We start from the raw sequence: 27,836 nt of genomic DNA, 5'->3' as shown, positions 1-27,836 counted from the left end.
TAGCAATGGCAATCCTGACAGTCCTGGTGGCCATCATAACTCCAAATATAGCAGAAAGTGGAGAAAATCCCAAGTAAATACATAGCATCCCCCCTCCCCACCCATCACATCAGTCAGACAGGAAGGATATTTCACCTGTCAGGGTCTAAGAAGAGAGCCTTCTCTGCCACTGCCTCAGTCCTCTGGAATTTTCTCCTCATAAAGAGGTGGCAAGCCCCACTCTCCAGGTCTTTTGGAAGGGTACGAAGACCTGGCTATGCCAACCCATGTGGGATCAGAGTGGCATACAACCCTGGGGATTGTTACTGCTTTGCGTGTTCTCCGTCCACCTTTTAACTTTTATTTCATCTTTGCTTTTTACTTGGCTCCCGTTTTACTGATCTGTTTTTATGTGCTTATCATGCTTTTAGCCGTAAACTCAGAGTCACTCTTGAGAGTGATATTGATAAATAAGAAAGAAAGAAAGAACGTAGGGGGCAGGGCAGAGGGATTGAGCCCTGGAGACCAGATGCACAAAAGTTCGTGGGGGTGCTAGAATACAGTGTGACAAGAAGGAGGAAAGAGAAATAATACAGTTCAGGTCAGTCTTCTTGGCATGTCATGGCTCTGAGGCTGTAAGAACCCACTCAGCTACAAGCACAGCACAAGGCAGAGGTCCCAGGAAGCCCTGGCCAGCAAAGTAGAAAGCCCTAGCTCAGCCACCCTTGCTGCCCTGCCCTTCATCAGCCTAGCTGACCCTCACTTATTTCTTGCTCCTGCTGCTGACAAAGCATGACTGCCTTGGGCCCTCACAAGAAAACTGCTGACCGTGGCAGGCCTTCTTTCCAAGGCTGATTGCTCCAGTCTCTAAATTGTGCATTCCAGTCTCCAAATAGCGCATCCTGTTCTCTCAATGCTTCAGAAAGCTTTTTCTAAGGTCTTTGAAAACGGGTACCTAGTTGGAGAAAGGCAGCCATCCGTCTGTCTCTTGCAATGCTTTGGAAGACCTTAGAAAATTTCCAAAGGCTTCCTGAAGCATTGCAAGCACAAGGCACACTATTTGGAGAATGTTACGAGTGACCTTAGGAAGAAGGGCCGGTACAGCCGGCAGCTGTCTTGTAAAGGGTCAGGCCGGGCATGTCTTGTCAGTAGCAGGAGGAAGATAGCAAAGGTCAGCTGGTGCAGCAGGGCCTGGAGGGTGCAGGTCAGTGATGGCCACTAGTGCTTTGTGCTGTGGTCTTTGGATAGCTAACTAAGAGTGTCAGCTGCAGCTCTGTGACTAAAAAAAAGGCCTCGTGGATAATAGCAGCTGGCTACAACTGCTGAAGGCCCTGGGCTGCTACTTCAGCCCCAGCTTTGACGCAACTGTCAAGGAATGCTGCTGTGCCAAAAGGATAGATGGGCAAGAGAAAGGCACGTGGGGTAAGTTGAAGTACCCCTGTGTTTGTAAGTGTGAGCAAGCTGCCAAGAACCCAAATTTTGATCACATGACCATGGGACAATGCAATGGCCATAACTTCAGGGAACAGTCATAAGTCATTTTTTTCCAGTGTTGTAACTTCAAATGAGTGAATGAATGAATAATCATAAATCAAGGACTACCTGTATGGTGAAAAAGTCTTCAGTATTTCTTTCCAATCTCTTTTCCATTCACTTCAGATGATTCCCAGGGCTTTGTGCTTTTCTGGAAAACTATAACTTCTACTCGCTGCAGTTTAGTTACATTAGTACAATGTAGTGTTTATGTTGTTGGACTAGGGACAGGGAGATCAGATTCAAATCTTCATTCAACTGTGAAATCAACTGGATGAACTTTGGCCAGCTATTCACTCTCAGCCAAAATGTAAAGATCTTCCATGAGTCACAACCAACAGAATCTAAATATAACAAAATATAATAAATAGTATCCTATAATAAAAGGGTATAGATCAGGGGTAGACAATCTTGGCTCTTTTATGACTCATAAACTTCAACTCAGAATTTCTGAGCCAGCCGTGCACTGCTGGGTCAAGAATTCTGGGAGTTGAAGTCCACGAGTCATAAAAGAGCCATGGTTGCTTACCCCTGGTATACTCAATAGTGACGAATATCTGTAGCTCAGGTGTAGGATAAGGGTGAAGGTTACCTAAATTATTCTGCTGAAGATGTTACCTAGCGTGGTAACGAAATGTTCAAAAACCAACCCACAAGCTCGGAGAACGAACCTTCATCCTCATGGCACTCGGACATATTATCAACTCCATAAACAGTTGGTTAGAAGTTCCATTATCCATAACCATTCCAAAACATACATTTATTTATTTATTTATAATTAGATTTCTATACCGCATGCATACTAAAATAAAATTGTCTTCCTCTCTCTGCTTGTCTCTATGTCTCTCATGTATAGCTTTTCTTTAGCAATGTTAGCATGCAAAATACATTCCTTCTCATGTTTGAAAATATTCATATTTACCTTTTTCTCCATATACTAGGTGTCAGATGCAAGGCCATGTACAGATTTGCACACTCTAGCATTTCTTGAGTAGTTTCTGTGTTTTAGGAGCCGCGGCAAAGGGGGGGCAGGTATACGGATTGAGGAAAAGAATGCAAAAAGAATGTAACAAAAAGATACATATGACAGCCAAGCGCCCCCCCCTCAAATAAATAAATGCAATTGTTCCTCCTTTTTTGATCCTTTAGGGCTCATTGAAAATGTCCCACAGTCTGAAGGATACCATGAGTTCAGGTGTACATTCCTGGAACAGCCAAGCAGATGGACAGAGCACCAGTTGGAACGGCTGGCTGAATCGTAGCAGGAATACAGATATGCCCACTTATGTTAACGGTAAGACATGGTTATAGAATGACAGCTACAAATTACTTTTTTGATGGTGTTTGTCAAATACGATTTTTTAAAAATCAGTATTACTACTTGAATTATGGCATTATGAGCTAGAACAATAGGATATAGCACCCTGGAAAATAACTATTCCTTCCCATTATTTACTAGATTTTTCTAGTAACAATCTAACCTAAGTTCTGGAAAATGTTTATTTGATGAAGCTAAATGGTAAAGATTTTGGCTGTTTTAAAGAATTAAAGACAGCTTAAATGTGCCGTGAGATTTCAAAGATTAATCTAGTTATGTGTATGTTACATTATTTTCAAAATGATTGTAAAATCTGTGTCTTCAGCTGAATTTTTTTTAAAAAGTGGCAGCAACAACAAAAGTTAATGAAATGCTGGATGCTTAAAATATATTTGTGGTTTTGGGCTCCTTTAGATCCTGTTGCTTTCATTTGGATTCTTACACTGACCAGGGTTTGGATTAGATGGTCTGAATCAGGCGTATCCAAACCATGATCTGCATATGGCCCTGGACAGCTAGTAATGCAGCTCCACAAGATAATAAAAAAATAAAGGAAGTTTGACATAAAATTATATATTTTATATGTGTGGCCTAAAAATTCCTCTTCGCTAAGTGCAGCTCAGAGAAGCCAAAAGGTTGTAGAACCATGGTCTTAATCCATGTTTCCCACTCTTATCAACTTTAAACATGTTTGGGCTTCAAGTTTCAGGATTTCCCAGCTAGCATGCTGTGTGTTGAAGTCCACATACCTTAAAGTCATCAGTGTTGGAAATATTAGCCTAACGATCTATTTTTGCACTAGTATTATCTGGAATATTGAGGAGCATCATATGTTTGATGAAGGAAGTTTAGTCCAGGGATGGGTAGAAGGAAGATTGAGAGCTATTGATCTCTACAGAATAAGGTTCTTTGCAATAAAATTGGAACAAAAAGTTATTTTTTCTCTCTCTCTCTTTTATTTTCTCCAGGGGTGAAAATTGAGATCTGCTTACTTAGTGGGGAAAGCCTCCACATCAGGGAATTCCGTGGAACTAAGGTGGGAGATGTTGCCACTGGAATTAGCAGCCAGGTAGGTGTTGTGCTGGAGAGCCTGTCTTTTTCGGCTATGTATTAAAATAGAACGTTCGGTGAAAGAAATCTAAATTTTGCAAGGTGAACAACTTTTCTATGGCAGTAATAATTTTATCTCTTAGATATCATTGAAGTGGGTGGGACTACAGTTTCTGATCCAGTCTGAAGCTTTGGGATGCCATAGCCCTGCACCAATTAGAAAAATTAGCCCAGTTTGGGGAGGGGCAGAATACTGTGAAAGATTTTAAATGCCAATTTATTCATATTTTTTATTTGTTATGCACTTATATTTAAACACTGCACATGATTTCATCCTTAAATCCAAGTATTGTAAAAGTCCAGAGGCATGCCAAGGGTCACAAAACAGGAGCTGCTAGGTTCAGAGAGTGATTTGACAGATTTATACAGGTATTATTTAGGATTGCCAATAATATGAACCTGTAAGTAGAGTGGGTTTCCTTTACTTGCTTTTTTATTTTGTTTTGTTTTCTTAGATACCAGCCTCTGCATTCAGCTTCTTCACAAAAGAAGGTGATCCTGTTCCTTGTGATATGGAGGTCCCTGATTCAGGCATTGAACTTCAGTGCACTTTGGCTCCTGATTGCAGTTCTGGCTGGAAGTGGAGGGTCAAACATGGTCAGTTAGAGAAGCGGCTGTAAGGCCTTTTTTCCTCCTCACATCTTATATTCAACAAATGTGACTTTGCAGAAGGATCAAAGCAGAAAGTTGTTGGTGATAGCTGGCTGCTAAAGGAGATTATAGGTTCCTTATTTGCTTGTTTGCCTCATCCAGTGCCTATGGAAGGTGTTGTGAGATGAACTTCTATGTAGAGCTGCATTTAACAAAATCAACCTTAGAAGCTTGGAGGAACATAAGTTGCTGTGATTCCTTTATCCCACTATCAAGGACTATCCTAATTAAAGTGATATTTTTTGGTCATCTTTTAACTTGCCTTTTTACAGTCTGAGCTTTTGAATTCCACGGAGGAATGTATGACCTCCAAATATAATAGCCAGTGTGTAATGAGTGAATAAGGGATGTGGTGGCTCGGGTTAGGATGCTGAGCTTGTCGATCAGAAGGTCGGCAGTTTGGCGGGTCGAAACCCGAGTGCCGCGTAGCAGAGTGAGCACCTGTTACTCGTCCCAGCTTTTGCCAACCTAGCAGTTCGAAAGCACGTAAAAATACAAGTAGAAAAATAGGGACCACTATGTTGGGAAGGTAACAGTGTCCCATGTGCCTTTGGCGTCTAGTCATGCTGGCCACATGACCACGGAGATGTCCTCGGACAAGCGCTGGCTCTTCGGCTTTGAAACTGAGATGAGCACCGGCCCCTAGAGTTGGAAACGACTAGCACGCATGTGCGGGGGAACCTTTACCTTTACCTTGATGAGTGAATAACTAACATATCTCTGCAGAAGCAATAATTTTATCACTCACATAGAAACTATATAGTAATTCATTTTCTTCCTGTTAATATCTTAGATAGATTAATAAACATTGGACACATCTGTTTTATAGAGCTGAATTACACGTTTATCAGAGTTTTAAACTACCGGTCGGAATACAGATAGTTTTTTAAGATTAAACAAATCATACTTTTCAAGAAGGCATTAATTTTTTAATTTTTTTATAATCGTAAATGAGAATTACATCAATCTATTACTGTTTATGACATAAGAAATAAGCCCTTTTGAATGCAACAAGGCTTACTACAGTGTAAATGCTCATAGAGATTAGATTCCATCTATGCAACGATAGTTTGAAGCAAAAATTTAAACTTGAGATAGATTTGGCAAGTCCTTGTAGTGTTATTAGTCTTGCTTTTAGTTGACCAGATTGATTTTATTATGCTGTGGTAGATTTTGTGGGAAGAAAACTCTGGTCACGTAAATGAATATCATTGGACTAGGGGTGTAAGAAGAATAGGTGCAAAGATACCTCATTCACAAAACCTCATCTGGCATGTTCTGAATTACATCTGAAGTGTGTTCACCCATAATTGCTTTTGAATGAACTTTGAAGTTATATAGAAAAGATAAGTCCAATTCACAAATAAAAATGGGGTGGAGAGGATTTAAAAACGTGCCTGATTTTTATTCCTCTCTCTCAAAGAAAATAACATTTGGGTTTGAGAGCAATAGACCAGCCTGATTTTCAGTGACTAAATTCCAACTAAATTTTCAAGATTTCATACTTCTGTTTTCCAAACATGCATACTTCTTCACCAAGCAAATTCTGGAGGGCAGCATCTTTTCAATCCATCTTTTCAAATGTAATTCCTAGGCAGGTAGAGTTAATGTGTAAATTACAAAAAATTGGCCATATAGCAACTGTAAATTCTATAATCTTTCTCCTTGTAAATGTCTCATTTCACATCAGAGTTAAACAATGTCTTCATTTCTAACTTGACTTTACTGTTGGATAATAAAATTTGTTGCTACTTTCACTGGCTCCTAAATCTACTGTAATTCTAAACAAGTAGATTATTTTCTAGAAGCTTAAAGTTGTGCCTTAATAATAGGTTATTCCTTAATTGGCAAGAGTCTGTTAAAAGCTGTACTGTACTGCATTTGAAATCTTGCTTGAATATCCTGCTAATTTGATCATAGTTATGCTTTAAACAGCAATATCTTCCCAGTTGGTACAACAGAAAGCTGAAATAGACCAGTGAGTGTTTTTGATTGTATGTGACTTCAGTTGTCTGACATTCATATAATTGTTATTAAATTTAATTCTTTGCAAAATTAAATGCTGTTCAGAATTGGAATCATTGCTTTTGCAATTCGGTAACCTAATGAACTTACGGAATTTGTGGTTCAAAAAATTGCCACAATAATTGGGAGAAGCTATATTAAAATATCTCCTCAGGACCAGAGTGGCTGGATGAAAAGGGCAAGCAGCCTCTAATTTTGCCATTGAAAACTTAATTTGTAAGTACTGTGGTTTGGGACTGTAGTCTGTAGAATCATATTGTACTGTATTCTCTCAATAGGTAAGAGTTCATGTGAAAGAATGTAGTTCTAATATATGTGGATAGACGAGTAAATTCTATTTTTAGTTGTCACCTAATTTCAAGTTGGAACTGTTTAAAAAAATTATGGAGAAGAAAATGGCTGCAGAGCCAATCACCTAGTTCCTAACTGGAGATAACCTTAAAAAAAGTGCAAATTGCCCTCTGTAGATTATATAGCTTTCTCAGTCAGTGTGCTGTGGAAATCTTGACTATTTTAAGCAACTTCTTAATTTGCAGGAATGGATGATTTATGATCCAATCAAAAGAAAGAAACATAGCAATATGAAGTATCTATATGCATCAGGGGAGTAACCAATCTTCACATTTTGAAAAATCTGAATGTTTATCTTGATATCTTAAGTACCTGTGATTGTAATCCAGGGGTCTTTGCCTCCCCAGTTAATCTACTTGCAGCACATTGCTTCCTGCAAAGGAAGTAGCGGACCCTAACTCAAGAAATGGGGATCTAGATTAATATACAGAAAAGCACAATATTTTTTTTCATCATCATCATGCATGCTTTCTCCATTTGTTTTGTTCTTTGGTATAAAGTAAGAAGTTTTTTTGTCAGATTTGCAATTGTGATAAGTTAGTGATAGTGAGCTCATACCAACTGAGCTCATGGATCATAGATCTGCACGTGTGTTCTTTTATAGTGTGATATATATAAATTAACTCTCTGTAGCATCAAGTCAAGCCACAATGGCATATTGAGCAAATGATGAAAACAATTTGTTCATAGTATTTAGGAGCATTATATGAGTTTCGGCTAAAATATTATTAGCTTTCTGTGTGGAGAATTTATTAATTTTCTTGCTTCCATTGTTCAAACTGTTAAGTAACTAATTTGCTTGCAAAGTCTGTCCGTTTTTTTCAATGTTGAGATTATATTGATTTTGAAAAAGCCAACAGATGGAATGCTAGAAAGCCACAGCATTACAGACTCTCTATCTTGGATACTTTTCCCTCCGCTCCAGAAATGCCACAAAGCTTTTTAAAATGAATAGAATGAAAGGATTATTTGTAACAGCTCTTTAGATTGGAGTTCCTTTTGCCAAACCCAGGATAGTAATTAGAGTGGCCTAAAGATGCTTCTAAACTGTGTTCTTGAAACTTCAATTGAAAGTGTTCATTTTGTTGTTTTCAACTTAAAATATATTTTAATGGAGGGGGGAAAGAGGGGAAAATAAGAACATACAGATAGATTTTAAATGAAAATCACTTACTATGTTCATGTGATGCACTGAACCACAAATTTGCCAGCTATATTTAGTCTAGTGTTTTCTGAAGACCTGTATTAGCTGTATTACGGTAGTTTATGGTTCAGTGTGCTGTTTTCAGTCCAGAAAAATAAATCTTATTAACTGTATAATCATGTCATATAAGCACAATATATGTTGTCTGTGATTCTGTGAAGATTAAGAGTAACTCATACTGCTTTTTAACTTTGTAAAGTGTGTGAAGGCTAAATATACCTTTTTCAATCAAGGAAATTAAATCACAGTGCCTCTAGCTCATATTTTGGTGGCATCTATTTATTTCACTATTTTTCTACTGTTCCTCTTTTCTTTGGAATTTTGGCTAAGGGTGGGTGGATATCAATGACTCAGTAATAACCAAGTGTAGTTTATGAATTTGCAACAGAAGCATACAATGGGGCAGATGTGACAGTCCCATCACATACCAAAATCATACTGTCTCCCACAATGATTTATTTGGGAAGGCCATAAATCATGCTAATGACAAGGGGTGTCTACTGTCCTTTACCGTAGCGATTGCTTCATAAAAAATTAATGCCCAACATTGATAAATATTTGTCTTTTGAAGAAAAATTTCATTTTCCACATCTTAAATTGTAATTCATACAACTTACAATTGATTTGTAATTTGGAATAAAAAATGGGAATAAAATGTTTGCCAATTATGGGGAAAGCTGGGAAACAGCCATTATCAGGAGGGCTGCTGAAGGATTAGCTTTGTGAATGAGTTTGACAAGCCTTTCTTTTGCCAAAACAATAGAAAGGCTATCTTTACCCATGTGCAGCTGAAAATTTGAACTCAAAGTGCTGGCATTTCTTCATTCCCTTGCACATTGCATTTTATCCAATTCGAGGTTTATCTTTAATTCAAGTCCTACAATGCAATAAGAGGGAGGGCTTTAAAATATTGTGAGAATGACTAGCTTGAACAGCTTAAAGTCCCAAGTTCATCCATGGATACTTGAATACTTCTTAATGGATATTTAAGTGGTATCTTCAGGTCAGCCATTTGCTGTTAGCCCAGCCCAAGGTGGCTGTTGGGATAAAATGGATGAAAGTCACCTTAAGTCTGTAACACATATGGGTTTATAAATCAGATAAAATGATGGCGCATTCATGTACATTCAAAGCATTTTGGTATAGTGTGGTAGAAACCTGACCTTAAAATTTAGAGTACTGTATATATTTTAATCACACGATAGTAGGGGAGGCTGAGACTAGAGTCTACTAGTTATATAAGCAGAAGTGTGGTATTCCAGCAGTGGTTAGTCCAGGGGTCTTCAGACTTGACCCTTTTATGACTTGTGGACTTCAACTCCCAGAGTTGAAGTCCACAAGTCATAAATGGGCCAAGTTTGAAGACCCCTAGGTTAGTCTCTCAAACATTTGATTTCTGAAACTGATCAGACCAATTTATCTATCCGACATGTAGTACTGATTTCAGAGGGAAATCATTCTGAATCTGTCATGGATTAACAACTATCAGATATGCTTGCAGTACAAAAATGTGTTCCTTGGCTAATCTGGGAAGTTGAAAACACATTCTGAAAGGCAAACTACATCTGGTGAGAAAAAGTGCATGGATATAGTCATCTGCATTTTAACTTAAGTTGCAACACCTTTTACAAACCATTTAAATTAATGGTTTTATTCTTTGGGGCAGGGAAAGGTAAATAGCCTGTGAACTCTAGGTGAGAATGAATGAGGTGGCAGTTTTGTGCTGTCAGTGGTAAAATTGATACTTATACTGTTCACTTGGATAGTTTTTCTTAATCACAACATCTAGAAGATATGACACCGTAGAACAGGGCTTTTCAACCTTTTCACCCATTGTACCACTTTTAGGATAAGGCAATATGCGAGTACCATCAGTCAGTCACCCAGGAAGGTGTCAAAAACTTGACCAAAAAAAAAGAGGAAAAAATGATAAAGTACAAGTAGTCCTCGACTTACAACAATTCGCTTAGTGATTGTTCGAAGTTACAATGGCACTGAAAAGTGAATTATGACCATTTTTCACTTATGACTGTTGCAGCATCCCCAGGGTCATGTGATTTACATTCAGATGCTTGACAACTGATTCATACTTATAACATTCAGTGTCCCAGGGTCATGTGATCAATGGCCAGGTCATCACTCAGCTGGTGGGGTGCCTGTGTGTGTGGGGGGGAATCCGTGGGTCTGGTGGAAGGGAGTGGGACTGGGATGGGTGCCTTCCATCTCTCCCATTGTCCCTTCCTTCTTTCTTTCCTTTCCTTCTCTCCCACTTTGTCTCTCCCTCCCTCCTTCCCTCCCTCCGTCCTGTGATACGCCACCCAGATTGCAGCCTGGTTTTGGTAGGTAGCGGTGCATTCTCATCCACACAGAGCAGCCGGGCAAAGTAAAACCACTGACATCACAGTCCTGCCTGTTCACACACAAAGGCAGAGAGCGCCTGCACCTCAGCCTCTGCGCGCGCACACAGGCAGGGTGGAGATGTCACCAGTTCACCTCCTGTTTTCAGGCATGTACATTACGAACTGACTACTTCTCCCAGTCATTTTTCCCCTCCCGGAGCCCAGCATTTGAGCCAGGTTCCCCAATCCTCTCCGTGTACATCATTCTTCCCATAGCTCTTCCCAGCGCTGTCAAGAGATACCCATTTCTGGCCGCATTGCTACCATTGTTAAGTTACATTTGCACCTATCCGAAGGAAGAGAGTGACGCTTTTCTCCCTCCTCCAAAGGAAACAAACCCGCATCGCCACCAAGTCACCCTTCGGGCGAAGTAATCTCTGGACCCAACTTTGAGTTTAGCCTGAAGCAGAGTCGGAGAGCTGCGTCACTCTCACTGTTTGGATTCTACTTTTACGCCCTGGGAATAGCTTGCCTTTCAAACCTCCAATATATACAATAGAAGGGGAACCAGCTGCAAAGGCCCGTCTCGTAGAGTCTTTCCCAAGCGACGCCTGCACTCCACTGCTGCAGAAAAAGAAGTGCTGCGTTTCTCACCAGTGCAGTCAGCCCGGGTCCTGTGAGAGGCTTAGTGGGAATGAAGCAGCCCTAGGGTCTGTGCTGCAGAAAAGCCGCAAGCTCCGGTGTTGCCTGGGCTCCTCCCCAGCTCACTTGCTTGCAGAAAAGAGGCTGCTTGCTAAGTGAGCTGGGTAGCAGCCCGGGATTAGCGTTTCTGAGTTCAATTTCTGAGCGCGACTCAGCTGATCCCGGGCTTCTGCCCAGCTCACTTGCTTGTGGAAAAGAGGCTGCTTGCTAAGTGAGCCAGGCAGGAGCCCAGAATCAGCTAAGCTGCACTCAGAAGTCACTCTCAGAAATACTGATCCCAGGCTCCTGCCTGGCTGAGACTCTGGATTTGAGCCGACCAGAGGAGAACACCACTGATCAGCTGGGAGGCTGGGACTTCCACCAGACAGCTGGAAGTCCCGGTGGGCGGCCCCGCCACTGCCAAACAGCCAGGAGCATCGGCAACCTTCTCTCATGGCGCCAGTCAGCTGGGAGCGCCGGTGCTTTTGAGCAGGAGCGGCTCTCAAGCCCTATCGTTGGATCTGGAGTCCCAGCCTCCCAGCTGATCAGCAGTGTTCTTTGGTCCGTGGCTCAAATCCAGAGTCTCAGCCACCCAGCTGATCGGCGGAGCAACGAGTGGCTGGCAGGCCAGGTAGCCGGGTTGCTGCACGGATCCCCCCCTCGGTGGTTTGTCAAGCCCGGGGCTTGATAGCCGCTCCTGCTCGAAAGGCAGGGTTTGGCAGCCGGTGAGACGCTCGCGCTGTCCTCTCCCGGAGCTGGCGGGTGATGGGGGAGGAGCAGGCTGATCGCCTTATAGGTACCTGGGACTCCGACGCACCTTCCCGGCCATGTGTGCCTGAAGAAGCACCAATCAGAAGTCAATCTGGTTGCTGCACAGCAATTCCCTGGGGAGGGCGGGGCCTCACTCTGCGCCTGTGCGCGCCCTCTGTAGGGTTCCTGCAGGCCACTGCCAAGCAGCATGCTTTCCAGCAGCAAGTGAGCTGGGAAGGAGAGGAGCTGGGGGGGGAGGAGGGGGGAAGCGGGGGGGAGGAAGGCGACCCTGCGTACCTCCAGCCAGGTGCTTGCGTACCACTAGTGGTACGCGTACCACTGGTTGAAAAGCCCTGCCTTAGAAGACTAGCTTCGGTTATGAAAAGTCATTATTTACAAACCAGACAGGGCAAGTAAGTTTAAGTGTACCAGTTGGGTAGTGTAAGCTCCTTTGCTTATCCCACGTCTTGACTAGAGTTCTGAGCTTCTATGAGTTTGTGATCATAGGATGCATCTGTGGACACCCTGATATTATTGCAACTTGTATTGCTTCCTCTTTGAGGGATTTCTTGCAATTTTGAATATTTCCTGTCTTCCAGTGTGCTTCCCAAACAAGAACATAATTTTCATTGTTACAACACATGTATTATATTTTCTCATTTGTTAACTTGCTTTGGGTTAAATGCAATTCACACACCATATATAAAAATAATGTATACAAGTCATGTAGAGCATTGTGGCTCATCTACAGGATTCAAGGCATCTTAAGAAAACAATTAAGTTCCACATTCAATTGTTTTTCTAACCATTCCTCCCACCTTTCCCTTTGCTCCCAGACATGGCATAAAGAATTGTGCTATTCTGAGCATTTGCTGTGATAATTTTAGTTTTTCTTAAATTATGGGGAAAGCGATGGTAGCCTAAAACTGGACTTCTAAGCATACCTAGTCTACAACAGGTTTTGGATGGACAATAGGGACCTGGCCATATATTGCTAAAGGCAGTTGAGGATTTGGTTTCATCCAAGTTGAGACTGAACAAATTTGTAGTCCATGCATATCTAATCTCTCCTGAAATAGGTAGCTATTGCAATATGTTATTGCATGCTGGAGTTTGAGAGGGAAAACAAAAGTGCAACTTTGCATCAGGCTTAAAGTGCTCCAGAGGGAGTCCAATTATACAAAATGAAGTTATTGTAACCCATGCCTCCTCCACACCCACCCACCCGAAAAAGAGGGGCATGGGCAAGTTGCTTTTCCCCTCTACATACTTTAGAGAATATAATCTGTTCTCCCTCAGTAAATGAAGGGAAAGCTAGAATCCATAAAAACTGGCTTGATTTGGGAGAGGAAGTAAGATGTATTGTCTGTTGCCTGTACAATGGAGCTACAAAAGCAGGGGGGGGAAAGCATTTTTCATGAGTTAACCCCATTCCCCAAGCTTCCGGCAAGTGGGGAAACATGCAATTGGATTAGGATGTGGTATCCTTCAGATGAACTAACAGTTGTAAAATCTCAGTATAGAATTAGAACTATGCATTGTAATGATGGATTAAATCTTTATTAAAGATCTCCTGAGTTATCTAATTACTGTCACCTTCACTCTATATTTTTCTGTCTCTTGTAGTAAAGCTCCTAATAATATACATCTGAAGGTTGGAAGTGGGGAGATAATATATTATAGGTAATATATACTTGCAGCAACCCGGAAGAAAGAAGTGTTCAGCCACAGAAGAATGACACCATGTGGCAAGAAAAAGAACAGCAATTCCCATAACCAGTGTGATTGTCACCAACACTCAGAAGAATGAGTAGTTTTTGAAAGTGCCAAACTTTTGCTAAATCCTGAGATGCTGTTCAACTGACCAGATTAACTCCCTAGACTGATTGTTGTGCTAGAAAAGGATGCTGAACTCACTAAATATTCTAGAGGAATATATAATCATAGGAAACTATTTGCTAGAGGGAGCAAGAGAAGAGCAACATTGTTTTCAATGGGTTTCTAATTACATTGGATGCAACAGTCATGCAGTTACAGTTGACATGTAGTAGAATGTGAAATATAGATCACAATATGGGGCAGACGTAGATAGTATGAAAATGTATAAAAAGGACAAAAAAACCCCCCATGATTCCTGTTCTTCCCTCATTTTTCTTTTCACAACTCTAAGAACTTGTCATATATTCATAACTCTTAAGGAAGCAACAGGGCCATATGTGGCCAGGACCAAAAGTGAGATTTTGCAAAAAGAAAAGGTTATAGGCCACTGAAGCCAACTCATTCCATATCAGAATGCTGAATATGGTTTAGATTCTAAAGTGATGAAATTAATGCAGCACCTTTGCAGAAAAAAATGTAAAAAATGCTAGAACAGAATGCTATTGTATACATGGTGTTTGCTCCACTCAAATAGCTTGGATTTACTAATTAGCCCTGTTTTGCTATGCTATAATGGCTTAAATGATCCTGAGGTTACACTTTCTCAGGAAGTAATCATCCTTACAACCACATCAGTACTTAGACAAGCACAATTTTTTGTGACACTTGAAGGAAAACAGACAATCCTCTCCCACCTTGCCTCTAGTATAGAAGAGGAACTGAAGAACTGAAATAGAATGAATGCCTTAGATAAAGAAACAAGAATAGTTGGATATAAAAGAAAGCAGGAGGGAAAGGATCTGGATCAAATTGCTTTCTTCTTCTGCAGAGGCAGCAGCAGCCACAAAAGTTTTTGGAGATTGAAGATGCTTCTTGTGATTTGGTGGTGGAGTTTTCTAGCACCAGTGGCTGTCCCTGTGTTAGAGATCTGAGTCTCCCCATCCTGCTGACTGCTGTCATGGTAGGTCAATCAAATGTGGCCAAGATGATTGTTGCTTATTAGATGAAGCAATGTTGTTGATCCAGTGGGCAATGTAGCCAGCAGGACTTACATGTGCAAAGGTTATAAGTGAGTGTATATGTGGGGGAGGGGAGAGGACAGTCATTCTGGCCTGAGTCCCTTTATTCCTTGGAGGGAAAAGTCTTTGGTCCAGGCCTGAGTCCTTGCTTCACCCAGCAAACCAAGGCTTATTTAGCTTGTTCTCATTCAAGGCTGTCACAGTGAGATCTCGGAGGTCACCTGAAGAGTCTGCCCAGTGGCCCGTTTTTTGCCACTGTGCCGACCAGTGTCCCCCCGTCGGTATGGCTGGATTCGTAGACCTGCCATGAAAGAAAACTCAATTATGGCTTTGGAAAGTACATATTCTCCACCCAACCATAAAAAACCCCACAGAACATCTTCAATAAATATGAAAGAAATTATTTTACTTGCTTCTCAGTATTCACTATGTTCGAAAAAATGTTGGGATTCCAGCTTTAAAGTTTTGTTAAGAGTATCAAAAAATTGGCTATTGCCAAGAATACTTTAGAGAAACCCTACATCTTTGCATCAGACACTAAAATTTCAGTACAAATTAAAAATAAGCACGTATCATAAAAGTACTTGTTTTTAGCTCTTTACTTCGGAAAGCAAGATGGATATAATGGGGAGATTAAATCTCCAGTCATGATGCTCATCATGTAATTTTCCTGTCAGATGAGAATTTGAGGATAAAAAAGAGGGTCCTTTTGGGGCCATTCTGCCAGACTCAATGAGGATAGGTGCTCCAAATAGATTTAGAAAATTTTCTTGCTGTTGGAAAGAGTTAATCTGCCATGCTAATTGGTATCTGCCATAAACCTTCCCCCAAATAAATTCAGCTCCTGCTGCTGACCAATGTTACCTAAAGCCACAAGTTACAGTGGGCTTTCTTCATTGAAGCTGGCATCGCAGAAGAGGCGAGATGAACGTTTCCCCGTCCGAGCAGTAAAAGGAATAGTTTTCAAAGCTAAAAAAGGACAGTTCAGGGAGGAAAGAAAAGGAAAAAGGGGAAAAAAGAAAGGAAAAGCAGTAGGCAAGTGAAAGAATGGGTTGTACAAAGAAATATGCCTTGATAGTAAGTTGCATTACTCTACTTACTACAAAAGGTATCTAGGGAAAGGCTACCTGCTTTCTCTTAGAGAGTCTCCACAGCCATCCAACCCCCAACTCCCCATGTCATATTCAAGGTTAAGATGCCTTTGAATGAGCTATTGGTTGAGTCCGTGCACTTTCCTTGGCAATGATATCTAAGTGATTACCCAGGCTTGTTTTTTTCCTCCCAGGCTTCTCAGTTTAGCGACAACCTCATTTTACCAGATGTTCCCCATCCAATACTAACAGGTTGCTGCTGTGGAGAAAAAATAGGAAGCAGGAGCATTGTGGATACCATTCTGAGTTCCTGAAAGAGGTGGAATATAAATCAAACAATTAAGGCTGACCTCCTCAGTTTCTGAAATTAGCACATTTGGCTAGATGCTGATGCCGTGACACAATATTAATCTCCAAATTCCCTGTTTGCACGATGGATGTATTCTTTGAGAATCCAAGGCAGGAGAAAGATATTGGTATTATCTAAATTGAGCGTGGTATCTTGCAGGAGTTAGTAAAAGCAAATGAACATGACTTCCAAAAGAAGTGATAAGGCTTAAGAAGGGCAAAAGAGAAACAAGTCAAAAAAGTCAGAAGGAAATGAATAGCTAGCGTCAGAAACTTCCTTTAAAGTCCCACAGAGCTTCAAATCACGAATCCATGTATAGCTTGGTTCTACTAATCTATACAAATTTGCCAGAGAAGATAAATCCAGATTTAGGCATGAATTGGGATTACAGAAGTAGAGATACTTATTACTTTTGCCCCCACAGTCTTTCTGCGTTTCTATTGATCAGTTTAAATAGTTTAATGTTTTGATAGTGCTTTGAGCATATTACCCCACCCACCCCTGAAGAAAAGAAATTCAGACAAGGCATGGCTTGTAATCAATAAGTATCTATTTCATTGTTATTCCCTGCTATTATTAATTGGGATTTGGCAGGATAAAACTGTAAGAAAAAATATAGTTCACATTTGCAATAAGAAAAATTAAGTGGGCACTTTAAATGGATCTTAGAAATGTGCTACAGAATGCTAGCTTCTCAACAAATGTGGTAGGGACCCAAAGAAGTAACATATGCCAGCTTATTGCTACCCAGAGATAAACAGAAAGATCCTCAACAGTACCCATGCAATGAAAAATATTGCTACACCTCATTTGCTTTTCCAAAAGAAAGCAACAGTATCTAAAGAGCAACAGTAACTTGGAACAAATTATTTGTAGGTCACAAAGGATCAGTTTTCCCAGTCAATAGGATTCTGAGCAGTTCTCACTTCATGTTTGGGCCTCTAGGGAGGATCTGCAGAGATTTCAGAATTTTTTGATAAATCTGTCAATTTCCCTTCTCACCTGAAATAATGTCTTCAATGGCGCCATCCTTCTCTTCATAAATGAGAGGCTCCTTCACCATCTGCTTTTTCTTCAGCTCAGCTATGAGGTCCATCTGTTGTCGCTTGGCCTTATGGGTGGGAGATTGTTAAGGAAGAGAAATTGTTGCTATGGTTACCCATGTATCATGATGAAAGTGAAGATGTCTGTAAAGCTCACCCAACAGTGATGTATAGGAAGTAAGTCCACTTATGGAGAAGATATGTTGTACATTTTGGAAAACAAGGAAAGGATGAGGAAATCTTAACCCTTACCTTAGGTACTGCCTGTTCCTCCTTGCCAGGGGAAATTGACTCCTCTTCTTTGGCTGCTGCTTCTTGCTTCTTCCACATTTGGATATCTTCCTCTGCTTTCTTTATATTAGTGGGATGAGAAAAAAATAACAATCCTATTAAGCAAACATGGATATCTCAACTAGACCATTGTTTTTCAACCTTAGTAACTTTGCTGATGAGGAATTCTGGGAATTGAAGTTCACACATCTTAAAATTGTCATGGTTGAGAAACACTGATTTATTATACAATGAGATGTTTTCCCCTCAACAAAGATTATGGCCCATTCCTCCTTTGCACACCCTGCTTTTTTTTTCTTTGAAATTATCTTGATATCACATGGTTGCCATTTGTGACCTTCCCTCCTGGCTTCTCCACTGACTTCGTTTTCAGAAGCTGGCTGTGAAACTTGCAAGTGGCAATCACATAACCACAAGAAACTGTGATGTAATTGTCAGCTGGTTGTCTGGCCCCTGGATTGAGATCATGTGACTGTGAGGATGCTGCAACAGCTAAAACGGCAAGCACTGGTCATAAATACCACTTGTTCAGTGCCATAAGCTGAGCAGTTGCTGAACAAGTGACTGTTAAGCAAGGACCATTTTTAGGAGGTTGAAATAGCTTTCAGTTGTTACCATGATATTAATGCATTGATTAAGGCCGCACTAAATATCTTCCTATTGGAAGCATTCAAAAATAGCTAGGGTGAGTCCAGGATGTGGGGTGATTCTATGTATAATAAAGATGGGATATGTTTGCCCTATCTGACTGAATATCAAATTCCAGACCCTCTACTTGAATTCTGCTAAGATTTATTGATGCCTAAAATATGTAAGGCTGTTTTTGAGAGAACCCAATCTATCAGATTGTGGTCAATTTGCTTTCATAGAGTGGAACCAAAATCTATTATTCATAGTAAGATGAGCCAAGGAGGTCCTCCAATGAATTTATTTTGCCAAGACATTAAGGACATAGTTTTGCATGGGCCATGTATTACTCTCTTCTTCAGATCCTAGAGCTTCACTCAACCTGTTAATGAAAGAAGCTTGTTAGAGTTATGAGAAGTGTGTAATTGTTACATTTCTTTTAATGTATAAACTTCTCAAATATGCATGCATACTAATATGCAGAAACTTTCTTTTTTAATATTAGAAGGAATTAAGACGTAAGAATGAGCTGCTATTATTGGAAGAAACTATTTTTAACACCCTTGCTTATAAACTACAGTTACATTCATGCAATTTTCTATGAATATCATCAATAAATAGTCCTTTACCACGAGGTTGTTTTGTATCCCTGCAATAATAACTGTCAGGAAAACATTAGAAATTATTAGCAGCAAATGCCATCCACAGAATTATACTTCAAAATGAGACAAGAAAATGAGGCAATTTCCATGATGGACCATAGCTTAATAGCTGCAGTCAATTAAACAATTTGGAAGAGAACTGATGGACTCTGTCAACCTCCCTCCCCACACCTGAATGAATTAACTTCTACCTGAGCATTTTTCATAATTATTTAATTAATTTCTACACCACAATTATTGTCTTAACTTTACATCGATTTAGTGCAGCCCTCTCCAATGTGATGCGCTCTAGGTATAATGGAATTATGCATTTCATAACTCCCAGCCCAGGTGACTAATGATGTTTTGGGTTAAAGAAAAACTGGTTTAGTATATTTCAAGAATTATATCGATCTTCTGTCCAAACTTTATAAAACTTCAATAGAGGAAACTACTTTAATAATATTCATATTGCAAAAATGGCACAGAAAACAGAAGAGAATAGCCATCTCGAGAATCCATGATTCAGGCATGAGATGAACCCAAATACTCTCTATGGGTCATTAGGCTACAACATATTGGAAACAGGTGTTTTGTTTTACCTGGTATGCTTTAATAAAGCGCACAAATGTAGGGAAGAACATAGTTGGGGGAGTAGTCTTAGGATTCTCCCCAAAGTACTCCACTGTTGACTCATATGCCTCCTATGGAGCAAGAAAAACAATCACTGATTCACACTTATAATTATAAGAGCCATTGTGTCAATCACAAACTCATTATTGTCTGTCTGTCTGTCTGTGTCTGTCTGTCTGTCCGTCTGTATCTATCTATCTATCTATCTATCTATCTATCTATCTATCTATCTATCTATCTATCTATCTATCTATCTATCTATTGTATTTCTATACTGCTCATCTACCCTACAAGGTGACTCTGGGTGGCTTAAAATTGTAGAAGCAAGTAAAAATAGTTAAAAGATTAGAACAAACCAACATTAAAATATTATTAAAAACTGGGCTAAAACCAAGCCTACAGGAGCCAAGAGATAGACAGGCCAGGGATGAGATCTTCTTACCCTGTCAACCACCTCCCGTAGTGAGCAGCCTCCTCAGGGCTCCGGGCCAACTGGCAAAGCCAGGTTTTGATACCCTTCCAGAAGACCAAAAGGAAGGGGCAGTTCTCATCTCCAATGAAAGAATGTTTCACAGGGATGGGATCACAGCAGAAAAGGCTCTTCTTGATCCTGCGTGCTTCAATTTCTTAGCAGACGGGATTCATAGCAGGCCTCTTCTGCTGGCACAAGTGGAGCGGGCTTGTCCCATCAGGGAGAGACAGCTCCTCAAATACCCTGGACCCATGCCGTGTAGGGCTTTAAAGGTAACAGCCAACATCTTGAATTGGACCTGGAAGCAAACTGGTAGCCAATGCAACTTGCACAGTAACGGTGTTTTAAGTGGAGCCTTATCAGGTCTGTGCACACCACTGCATTTTGGGCTAACTGCAGCTTCTGAATACTCTTCAAGGATAGCCCAATGTAGGGTGCATTGCAGTAATCCAGCCAAGAGATGACTAGGGCATGAGTGACCATGGATTGTGCGCAGGGCCTCACCATCCAGGTAAGAGCACAACTGGTGCACAAAATGCAAAAGTTGCACAAAGCCCCTCCTAGACATCAAGAGTTAACGATGATAAGTCACCGGATCTTTTTCCACCCATAGCATGTTTACCTGGGTTCTTTTGAAGCCTGTGGCCCCCTCATCCAGACCCTTATAGCCTCCAGGCACTGAGAAGGGGCAGTCACAACACTGCTTGGATTTTAGGTCTATGGATGTATAGAGTTTACAAACATCCATTTAAAACATGATTTATGGTTTGAGAATTCATAAATGGATTGTGGAAAAAGAAATACAGTTTTATTTTCCCAACATGGATGAACTCTCTTCCAAGCCCACAAACATCGTATTGTTGCGACAGCCCTTTTAAACAAAGGCTCACTTTCTCCTTACCTGCGCAGTTTTACTGTCTGCCTGAAGCTTTTCCATCATTTCCGTGTTCATCTTTAGGAAATCCTTGAGTACAATACTGTCATCCTGGCGCATGAATTCTTTGCGTGCTAGCTCCATGCCCCGCTGTAGGCTTCTCACATCTTGAAGCACACTGTCCAGTGACACTATATAGGTGGGAAGGAAAGAGAAAAAGCATGGACAGGTGAAGCAAGAACAGCCAATTTGGATTACTTCCACCTCACTTACTTTCCCCTTTTAGGTTCATTTTTTTAATAGGACAAATCCTCTTCTACCTATCGCCATCCTGCATTTTCCATAGGCAAAGAGAAAAAGCAGCGCTCTATTTTTCATTAGGAAGCTGACTCAATGTTTTCTTCTTGCCCATAACCTGCCACTCCATACCTATCCCTGCTTTGTCCAAAAAGTGCAGCTCACTGGAAAAGTTCAGGAGATCAGGATATTTTTCTTGGATCACCCGCACTATATAATGAAGTAGTGTCTGTTTCCGGTTTGTTGATTTCATGTCCAGAAGCTACAGGGAAAAATAGCAATTAGGATAAGAAAAAACTAAGATATCAAAGCCGTTATAGAACACTTGCCCTTTCTTTTTCTGCAATTTTCTTTCCACTTCTGCTTAATTCCCGTTGGTATGGGTAATGTATTATATGAACATACCTCTGATATTGTGAAGACATGTCCTTGGAGTACAGTATCAACATTCCCGATAAGTTGAACATCATCAGGGAACCCAAGGTAAGGAAATGCTGAATGGCTCAAACTATAGTAGCTTGGGGACGATTACTAGAAAGCACAACCTACTGCTAATTATAAAAGTCTGTTCTGAAATGCTGAAGTACACATATTAGGTGGTGTGTGTGGCTGATGCATAATTGGAACTCAGTATCTTGCACATTGCTCTCAGCCTTAGCTCTTTCCTGATTTGTGGCCACAACCAACTTTCAAGTTCACACCCTACTATTTGGCCGTGTTTTTCTGCTAAAAGCAGGTCCTACAGATTCCATGCCTCCTTCCCACCTACCGCATCAAGGCTCTGCAACCGGAATCCATAAGCTGCTCCCCGTTTGCTGCTGTTCAGATAATTCCCAAATGCCAGGACAATCTATGGAGAGGCAGACAGGCAATCAAAATGAGTCATATTTAACTGGAATCTCTTAGATGAAAGCATTGATAGGCCAGGGTATAGGAAGGATATCATTTTATGTGATCTCATATGAATGGCCAACTACTGGAAGGGAAAATGGATATACAACAATGATGGCTTTGAAAGATTATACATATTCATAAAAAATATGAATGGTTATTAATAATTATAATACTGATTTTACTATGTCTTTGATGCCCAGTTATCCGGGGAAAGAGTGAAAGGGTGAAAACTATTGCCCTCAGGTTCCACCCTCAGGCTTGGGAAATGAATGTCTATGGTGGCTCTGATGTCTTTATAGCATAATATTTCCAGACATGCATAATAGACCAGAGTTCTGTATGACAATCAATTGGTTGCATCACATAATCCAATAAACTCATGAATCAAAGGAACCCACATAGCAGATCCTGGCTACTGTGAAGGTCCAAAAATTCTTTCTTTCTTTCTTTCTTTCTTTCTTTCTTTCTTTCTTTCTTTCTTTCTTTCTTTCTTTCTTTCTTTCTTTCTTTCTTCTTTCTTTCTCTCTCTCTCTCTCTCTCTCTCTCTTTCTTTCTTTCTTTCCTTACTTCCTTACTTCCTTCTTCCCTCCCTCTCCCCTCCCCCCCACCACACGCCAAATTCACATAGAAATGTACTGGGAGACTTCTGTTGGTTAATGTTATTAAAAATGCCTGCCAGTATGGTATACTGAATAACTTTGAGATAGTCCTATATTCAGTCTCATGGGATTGCTGTGTGTGTGCATGCGTGCGTGTGCACACATGCACAGGGGAATTAGAATACAATGCATGCCACTGATTTCCTGGAGGAAATGTGGTATACAAACCTAACAAATAAATAAAACAAATAAATGAAAGTATGCTAAGGTTTAAGAATATGTAGACAACAGGGTGCGACTCAGTTGTCAAAATTCTGGGAGCCAACTTAATTATTACTACCCAAGACCAAAGAAAAATTGTCCTTCAACTTAAATGGTTGTGGAGACCTCTTTATCTTTAAGGAACCTCACCTCTAAAATCTGACGCAGTTTGGTAGATGACTTGACTGACATTGAAGCAACAATCACAAAATTTAGTTGCTGCAAATGAAATGTGAGAATAACATAATCAGATTTCCTACTTGGCTTGACAACTTCTGACCTTAATTCTGACCCCAATTTCCTACCTACCTTAACTGATATACTTATTGGAACTAAGTGTAAATGTGGACATTTTAAGGTTACTTATCAGACTTCGAACATTTATATTTTGTGTACATTTCATTTTCCCGTTTTGTGACTTTACTCCAGAAACATTTAACACTTGATTTTTTAAAAAAATCATGAAATTGAATATTTTAAATACAATCAGAACAAAAAAAATTAAAGCACCATTTTAGCGGCCAGCACTGCTACATACTGCATAAGATACTTAATAATCCTAGTTTATCATGCAAGGTGTAAGCCTGGATCTTTTCAAAAGGAGATAATTGCAACCTTTTCCCTGAGGTAATACAACATAGCTTGAGAATTTGATGACAAACCCTGATAATGCCATAGAGGTTAATTTCACATAATGGCTTGGCAAGGCCTTGAATTGCTTCCACAATCAGTACGTTGATAGAAGAGAATTTCTGTAACACTACCATCAACAATAAATACAAACCCTACAGCAGTCTCCATCACCAGTTTCTCTATGAATTTCCCCTATAGCTGGGCTACTGAATGTGAGTAAACTTTCACAGGTATTTCTGCTGAAATTTAAGAATTCTTCCCAGAGAGACTGTTCATGTTCTTAAGTTTTACTTTTTATACCAGGCAAAAAAGGTTAAAAAAAAACTTTAAAAGGATTTGCCGCCTGCTGCTATGTGATGTCTTATGTGCCAGATTTGTTGCTGTCTCCCCCAACAATACTGGATACTTAAAAATGCTATAGTTAGCCCCGGATCTACTTCCTATGCAAAGTTGCAATTTTCATTCTGCTGCCCTTATTAAGCCATTCAGCACATCGTGCCTTTTTTTCTGCCATCTGGAATAAATAAGAAGACAGAAAAAGAAGAAAAATACTATTTTAAAAGAATCATCAATCAGGATACTATATCAACTTTTATAACCATTTTTATACTCTTCCAACTGATATTAATCCAAGATATTATTGATTGACACCGCTTCTTGGTTATAATCAGTTGCCTGCTTTGTTCCTTACTGGCAGAAGGAGTTGTACAGTATCTGCAAAACTGCCTAAGAAGGTCATGATGTTCATGCGTTCTGTTAGGCGGGGAATTTTGCTGAATTTGATCATGAATTGGTCCTCATTGGAAAGCTCATCCTGTGGATGTTGCTCTTTTTCATATTTGCGGATTAGTGTCATCTCATATTCCGTTGGGATGAAGCGCATCAGTAACTCCAGAAAATCCAGACTCAGGGTCTGTAAGTCATATCTAAACAAGAATAAAGCAAGCCAGGAATAACTAGTTAGGTAGGAGAGGACTAAAGTGTTTGTCTAGATTACAGAACTTTATGTCGTTACAGTAAGTAACTTCCCATCACAAAATTAACCATTTTGCATATCTAATGTGGATATCAAGAACATACACATACGTGTTCACTTCAGTCTTCCCTCTTGATTGGCAGGTGGAATTCATGAGAAAATGTGGACCTACTTACGTCTGAATGGCTTTGCAAATGCTGTCGATATTGAGCCCCCCTTTACGGAGGGTGATGGCCAGGTTCTTTGCCCGGTTGCATTCAATCAGTGAAACCTTAGTGGGAACTTTCGGTAAAGTTTTTGCCTTTATGGAACTGATTTCTTTGCTTGGACCCTGAGCTTTGGTTTTGAATTGTTCTTCAAAGTCACTCATGTCAAGCTCCTGCACCAAGGAGAAGCCAAAATAAACAGAGTGATATGCATTTGGTGGGAAGGGAAGAGAATAGGAAAGGAAAAAGTAAAGGAGCACCCACCTGAAGGACTTTTTCATCATTGAGTTCATTGAAGATGGTCCCATTGATCTGGTTAGGCTTCAAAGCGACCCAATTGAAAACAGGCATACGGAATTTGGTCTGTATAGGCTTCTTGATCTTGACAGCTTCCAATGAATAAGAAAGTTTGTTAGTGCTTTATAAATCTCTACAATCTCAGTTACACATTTGTCTCTTCCCAATTTTATTTTTCCAGAAAGAGCCTTCTTACAGATTGGGCATAAAATGAAAAAGAAACTTTTATCTGTGATAAATTGGATGTGGCTAAATCTTTCTAAACAGTAGAAGCATTGAGCAATCATTGATAAAATATTGGATTGAGAAGACCTGGGTTCAAATTTATACAATTTACACAATTTCATGATGCCTAAAGAGTGAAACTGGCTGATTTCCCCAACATATTGAGCCATAAGATTGCTTATTTATTTGGAAATGCGTCTCAGATAATACAAAAATTAAAACCCACCAATTAAAACAACCCATGGCATCCTGGATAAATGACATTGCCAATTATAAAACTTCATCAGCAACAGGGTTAACCTAACCCCCAGACCGGAACACCTGGGGGAAAAGCCAGGTCTTCAGAGCCTTGCGAAAGGCCACCGGGTTCTCCAAGAAGTTGCTATTCCACAAATCTGGCTTTAGCTTACCAATAGGAAGTATAGTTTATGAATTAGCAGTAATGTATGATCTCAGCCATGTGTGGCTATGCAATAAATCAGGGTTAAACAAATCACTGTTTAGCACTATATTTGAACCCAATCATTGTCTTTCAGCATAATTCTTTATGAATGCCGTTTTAAGCAAAAGCAAGAAATAAATGCAGTAACTAAATAGAGATAAACCAACTCTCAGCATGGGATATAAATTCTACTCACTTTGTAATTTCTAGCCCTGAGTATTCTGTAGGCTAGAAGCTAGAACTTAGATCTGAAAGATCTTAACTTTAATTTCTTTAAAAGTCTGCTGCCTCTATTATTGAGGAAAAACTTGGTAATGTTATATATTCATATAATATATTCATATGATATTTTAAGAAAGAGCAATTGAAAAAAGAAAATGTCTGGCAAGTAATTTGCCATAATTCCTCTCTTCCCAGTGTTATTGTTTTTGGTATCTCCTTTACACTTTCCAGTAAATATCACCAAGCTTCTGTCCCCCTCAAGAAAATCATATAACATTGTTAGGAATGTACCATGTAACCATGGTACAACCAGGCTGAAAATCTGTTAGGTTCAGCGAGTTTTACTGAGCTCACCATGGTTCTGACATGCCCAGTTTAGAATTGCCCTGTTAATTAATTACATGTATGAACATAAACCTATAAATGATGCTTTAGATTAATTTTAAAAATCAATTTCTTTATAATTACATATTATGATTTTTAATGGAAATTTTTATAAAAGTACAGAATGAAAACACCATCTCAGAGGAAGTATCCCAACTCTCAAATAAAACTCTGAATATATTATTTATATTTAGTTATTTTAAATATTTCAATTTTATCTTTCTGTTATATACAATAAGATACTCAAGGAACTTTCTCTCTCTCTCCATATATATTTATATAAAATTTACACATGAATAATATGCAAATAGAATGGCTGTTAAGAAAGATCTATATATGCAATTTACCTGCAGTAACTGTACTTGCTGGCAAAGTTGTCCCATCAGTCATGGGAGGAGGAGGAGGTGGTGGAGGAGGAGGAGCAACAGGGCCACCAAATGTTAAGAGGAGTGGTGGTGGTGGTGGAGGAGGAGGAGCTTGAGATTTAGTTACAGGCAGTGGTGGGGCAGGTGGAGGCTCACTGATCCCTAGTGAGGGTGGTGGTGGTGGTGGTGGAAGAGATGTTGGAACAGGTGACAGCCCCTCCTCTTGAGAAGAATGGAAAGCCACAGAATCATTGCCTTTCATGAAAAGTAAAGGTGGTGCAGGTGGTATTTCTGGAGCAAGAGCAGGGACAGGCGATGTAGATGTGGAGGGATAATCTGAAAGAAACAGAATAGATATGTGGAATGTCTTCTTGTCTTGCCCATTGGAAGATAATCCTGCCTAAATCTCCTGGGGAAGAGAAAGTTATGTCCCAACCATATTAAAACACTTGTCCCTGTATGATAGGTGGTGATTTCTTAGCTAGTGCATATCATGGAGTGGTCTCCAAGAGATAAGCCATTTGGAAGACCATAGGGTACAAAGGTTGATGTGTTGGGGCAGTTCAAATTGGAGTATTGGCTACCTGAATAATCTTCTATTAAGACAAAACATTGCAAACGAACAAATCCTCTGTTACATACATAACCGAGGAGGAAAATTTCTAAACCATTCTTGTCCTTGATCTGCTAGCTATATATGGGAATATAGTCATATAGGGTAGGGTTTCTCAAACTGTGAATGGTGAACCATCAGGAACACATTAGCAATTTGGGATTACAATTTTTACCAAATTTAATAGATGGGAACTTTAACACAATTTAAATGGTGAAAATCTATTTGCTGTACAGTACAACTGAGACCTGTCTGTTTATTTACTTATTATGATTACCCACTAGATTGGTGGCTAAAAAAAAGATCTTGTAAAAAATATCCAACTATTATTGGATTTTTATAATCATTTGATAAAGACTACTGATAATTGTGTTTGGCTTTTCTCAGAAACACTTGTTTCCCTCTGGAATTTCTGCCAGCAAAATAGCAAATTCAAATTCCTTTGAGTAACTAAGGAAATATATGTACAAATAAAGTTCAGTATTTTTAATCCTCTTTATATATAAAGTTGTAAGGTTCTTTAACTCATTTGCTTCACATGTAGAGTAACATTTAATTTGTAG

General features: G+C 39.8%; 2 protein-coding genes across 2 annotated transcripts in view; one reads left to right on the top strand and one right to left on the bottom strand.

Moving 5' to 3' along the window:
• The window catches only part of MAP3K14 (mitogen-activated protein kinase kinase kinase 14), a 52,764-nt gene extending 43,751 nt beyond the window's left edge, over positions 1–9,013 (top strand). Inside the window, exons 14-16 of the mRNA XM_083378512.1 lie at positions 2,662–2,806; positions 3,799–3,899; positions 4,396–9,013. Coding sequence (XP_083234638.1) covers positions 2,662–2,806; positions 3,799–3,899; positions 4,396–4,560 — 411 coding nt within the window. The 3' untranslated portion in view covers positions 4,561–9,013. The remainder of the gene's footprint in view (positions 1–2,661; positions 2,807–3,798; positions 3,900–4,395) is intronic.
• A 3,484-nt stretch (positions 9,014–12,497) lies between these two features.
• Positions 12,498–27,836, bottom strand: part of LOC310649453 (formin-like protein 1) — a 103,640-nt gene continuing 88,301 nt past the window's right edge. The window contains exons 16-27 of the mRNA XM_083377861.1: positions 26,643–26,996; positions 24,990–25,114; positions 24,696–24,898; positions 24,235–24,469; positions 23,061–23,129; positions 21,926–22,006; positions 21,289–21,418; positions 20,887–21,050; positions 19,483–19,584; positions 17,574–17,672; positions 17,281–17,389; positions 12,498–15,139 (exon numbers count right to left, since the gene is read on the bottom strand). Of these exons, the coding sequence (XP_083233987.1) occupies positions 15,036–15,139; positions 17,281–17,389; positions 17,574–17,672; positions 19,483–19,584; positions 20,887–21,050; positions 21,289–21,418; positions 21,926–22,006; positions 23,061–23,129; positions 24,235–24,469; positions 24,696–24,898; positions 24,990–25,114; positions 26,643–26,996 (1,775 nt within the window). The 3' untranslated portion in view covers positions 12,498–15,035. The remainder of the gene's footprint in view (positions 15,140–17,280; positions 17,390–17,573; positions 17,673–19,482; positions 19,585–20,886; positions 21,051–21,288; positions 21,419–21,925; positions 22,007–23,060; positions 23,130–24,234; positions 24,470–24,695; positions 24,899–24,989; positions 25,115–26,642; positions 26,997–27,836) is intronic.

The sequence above is a fragment of the Vipera ursinii genome (assembly GCF_947247035.1).
Source record: "Vipera ursinii genome assembly, chromosome: Z".
NCBI lineage: Eukaryota > Metazoa > Chordata > Lepidosauria > Squamata > Viperidae > Vipera > Vipera ursinii.
This window is presented reverse-complemented; position numbering and strand designations above follow the sequence as displayed.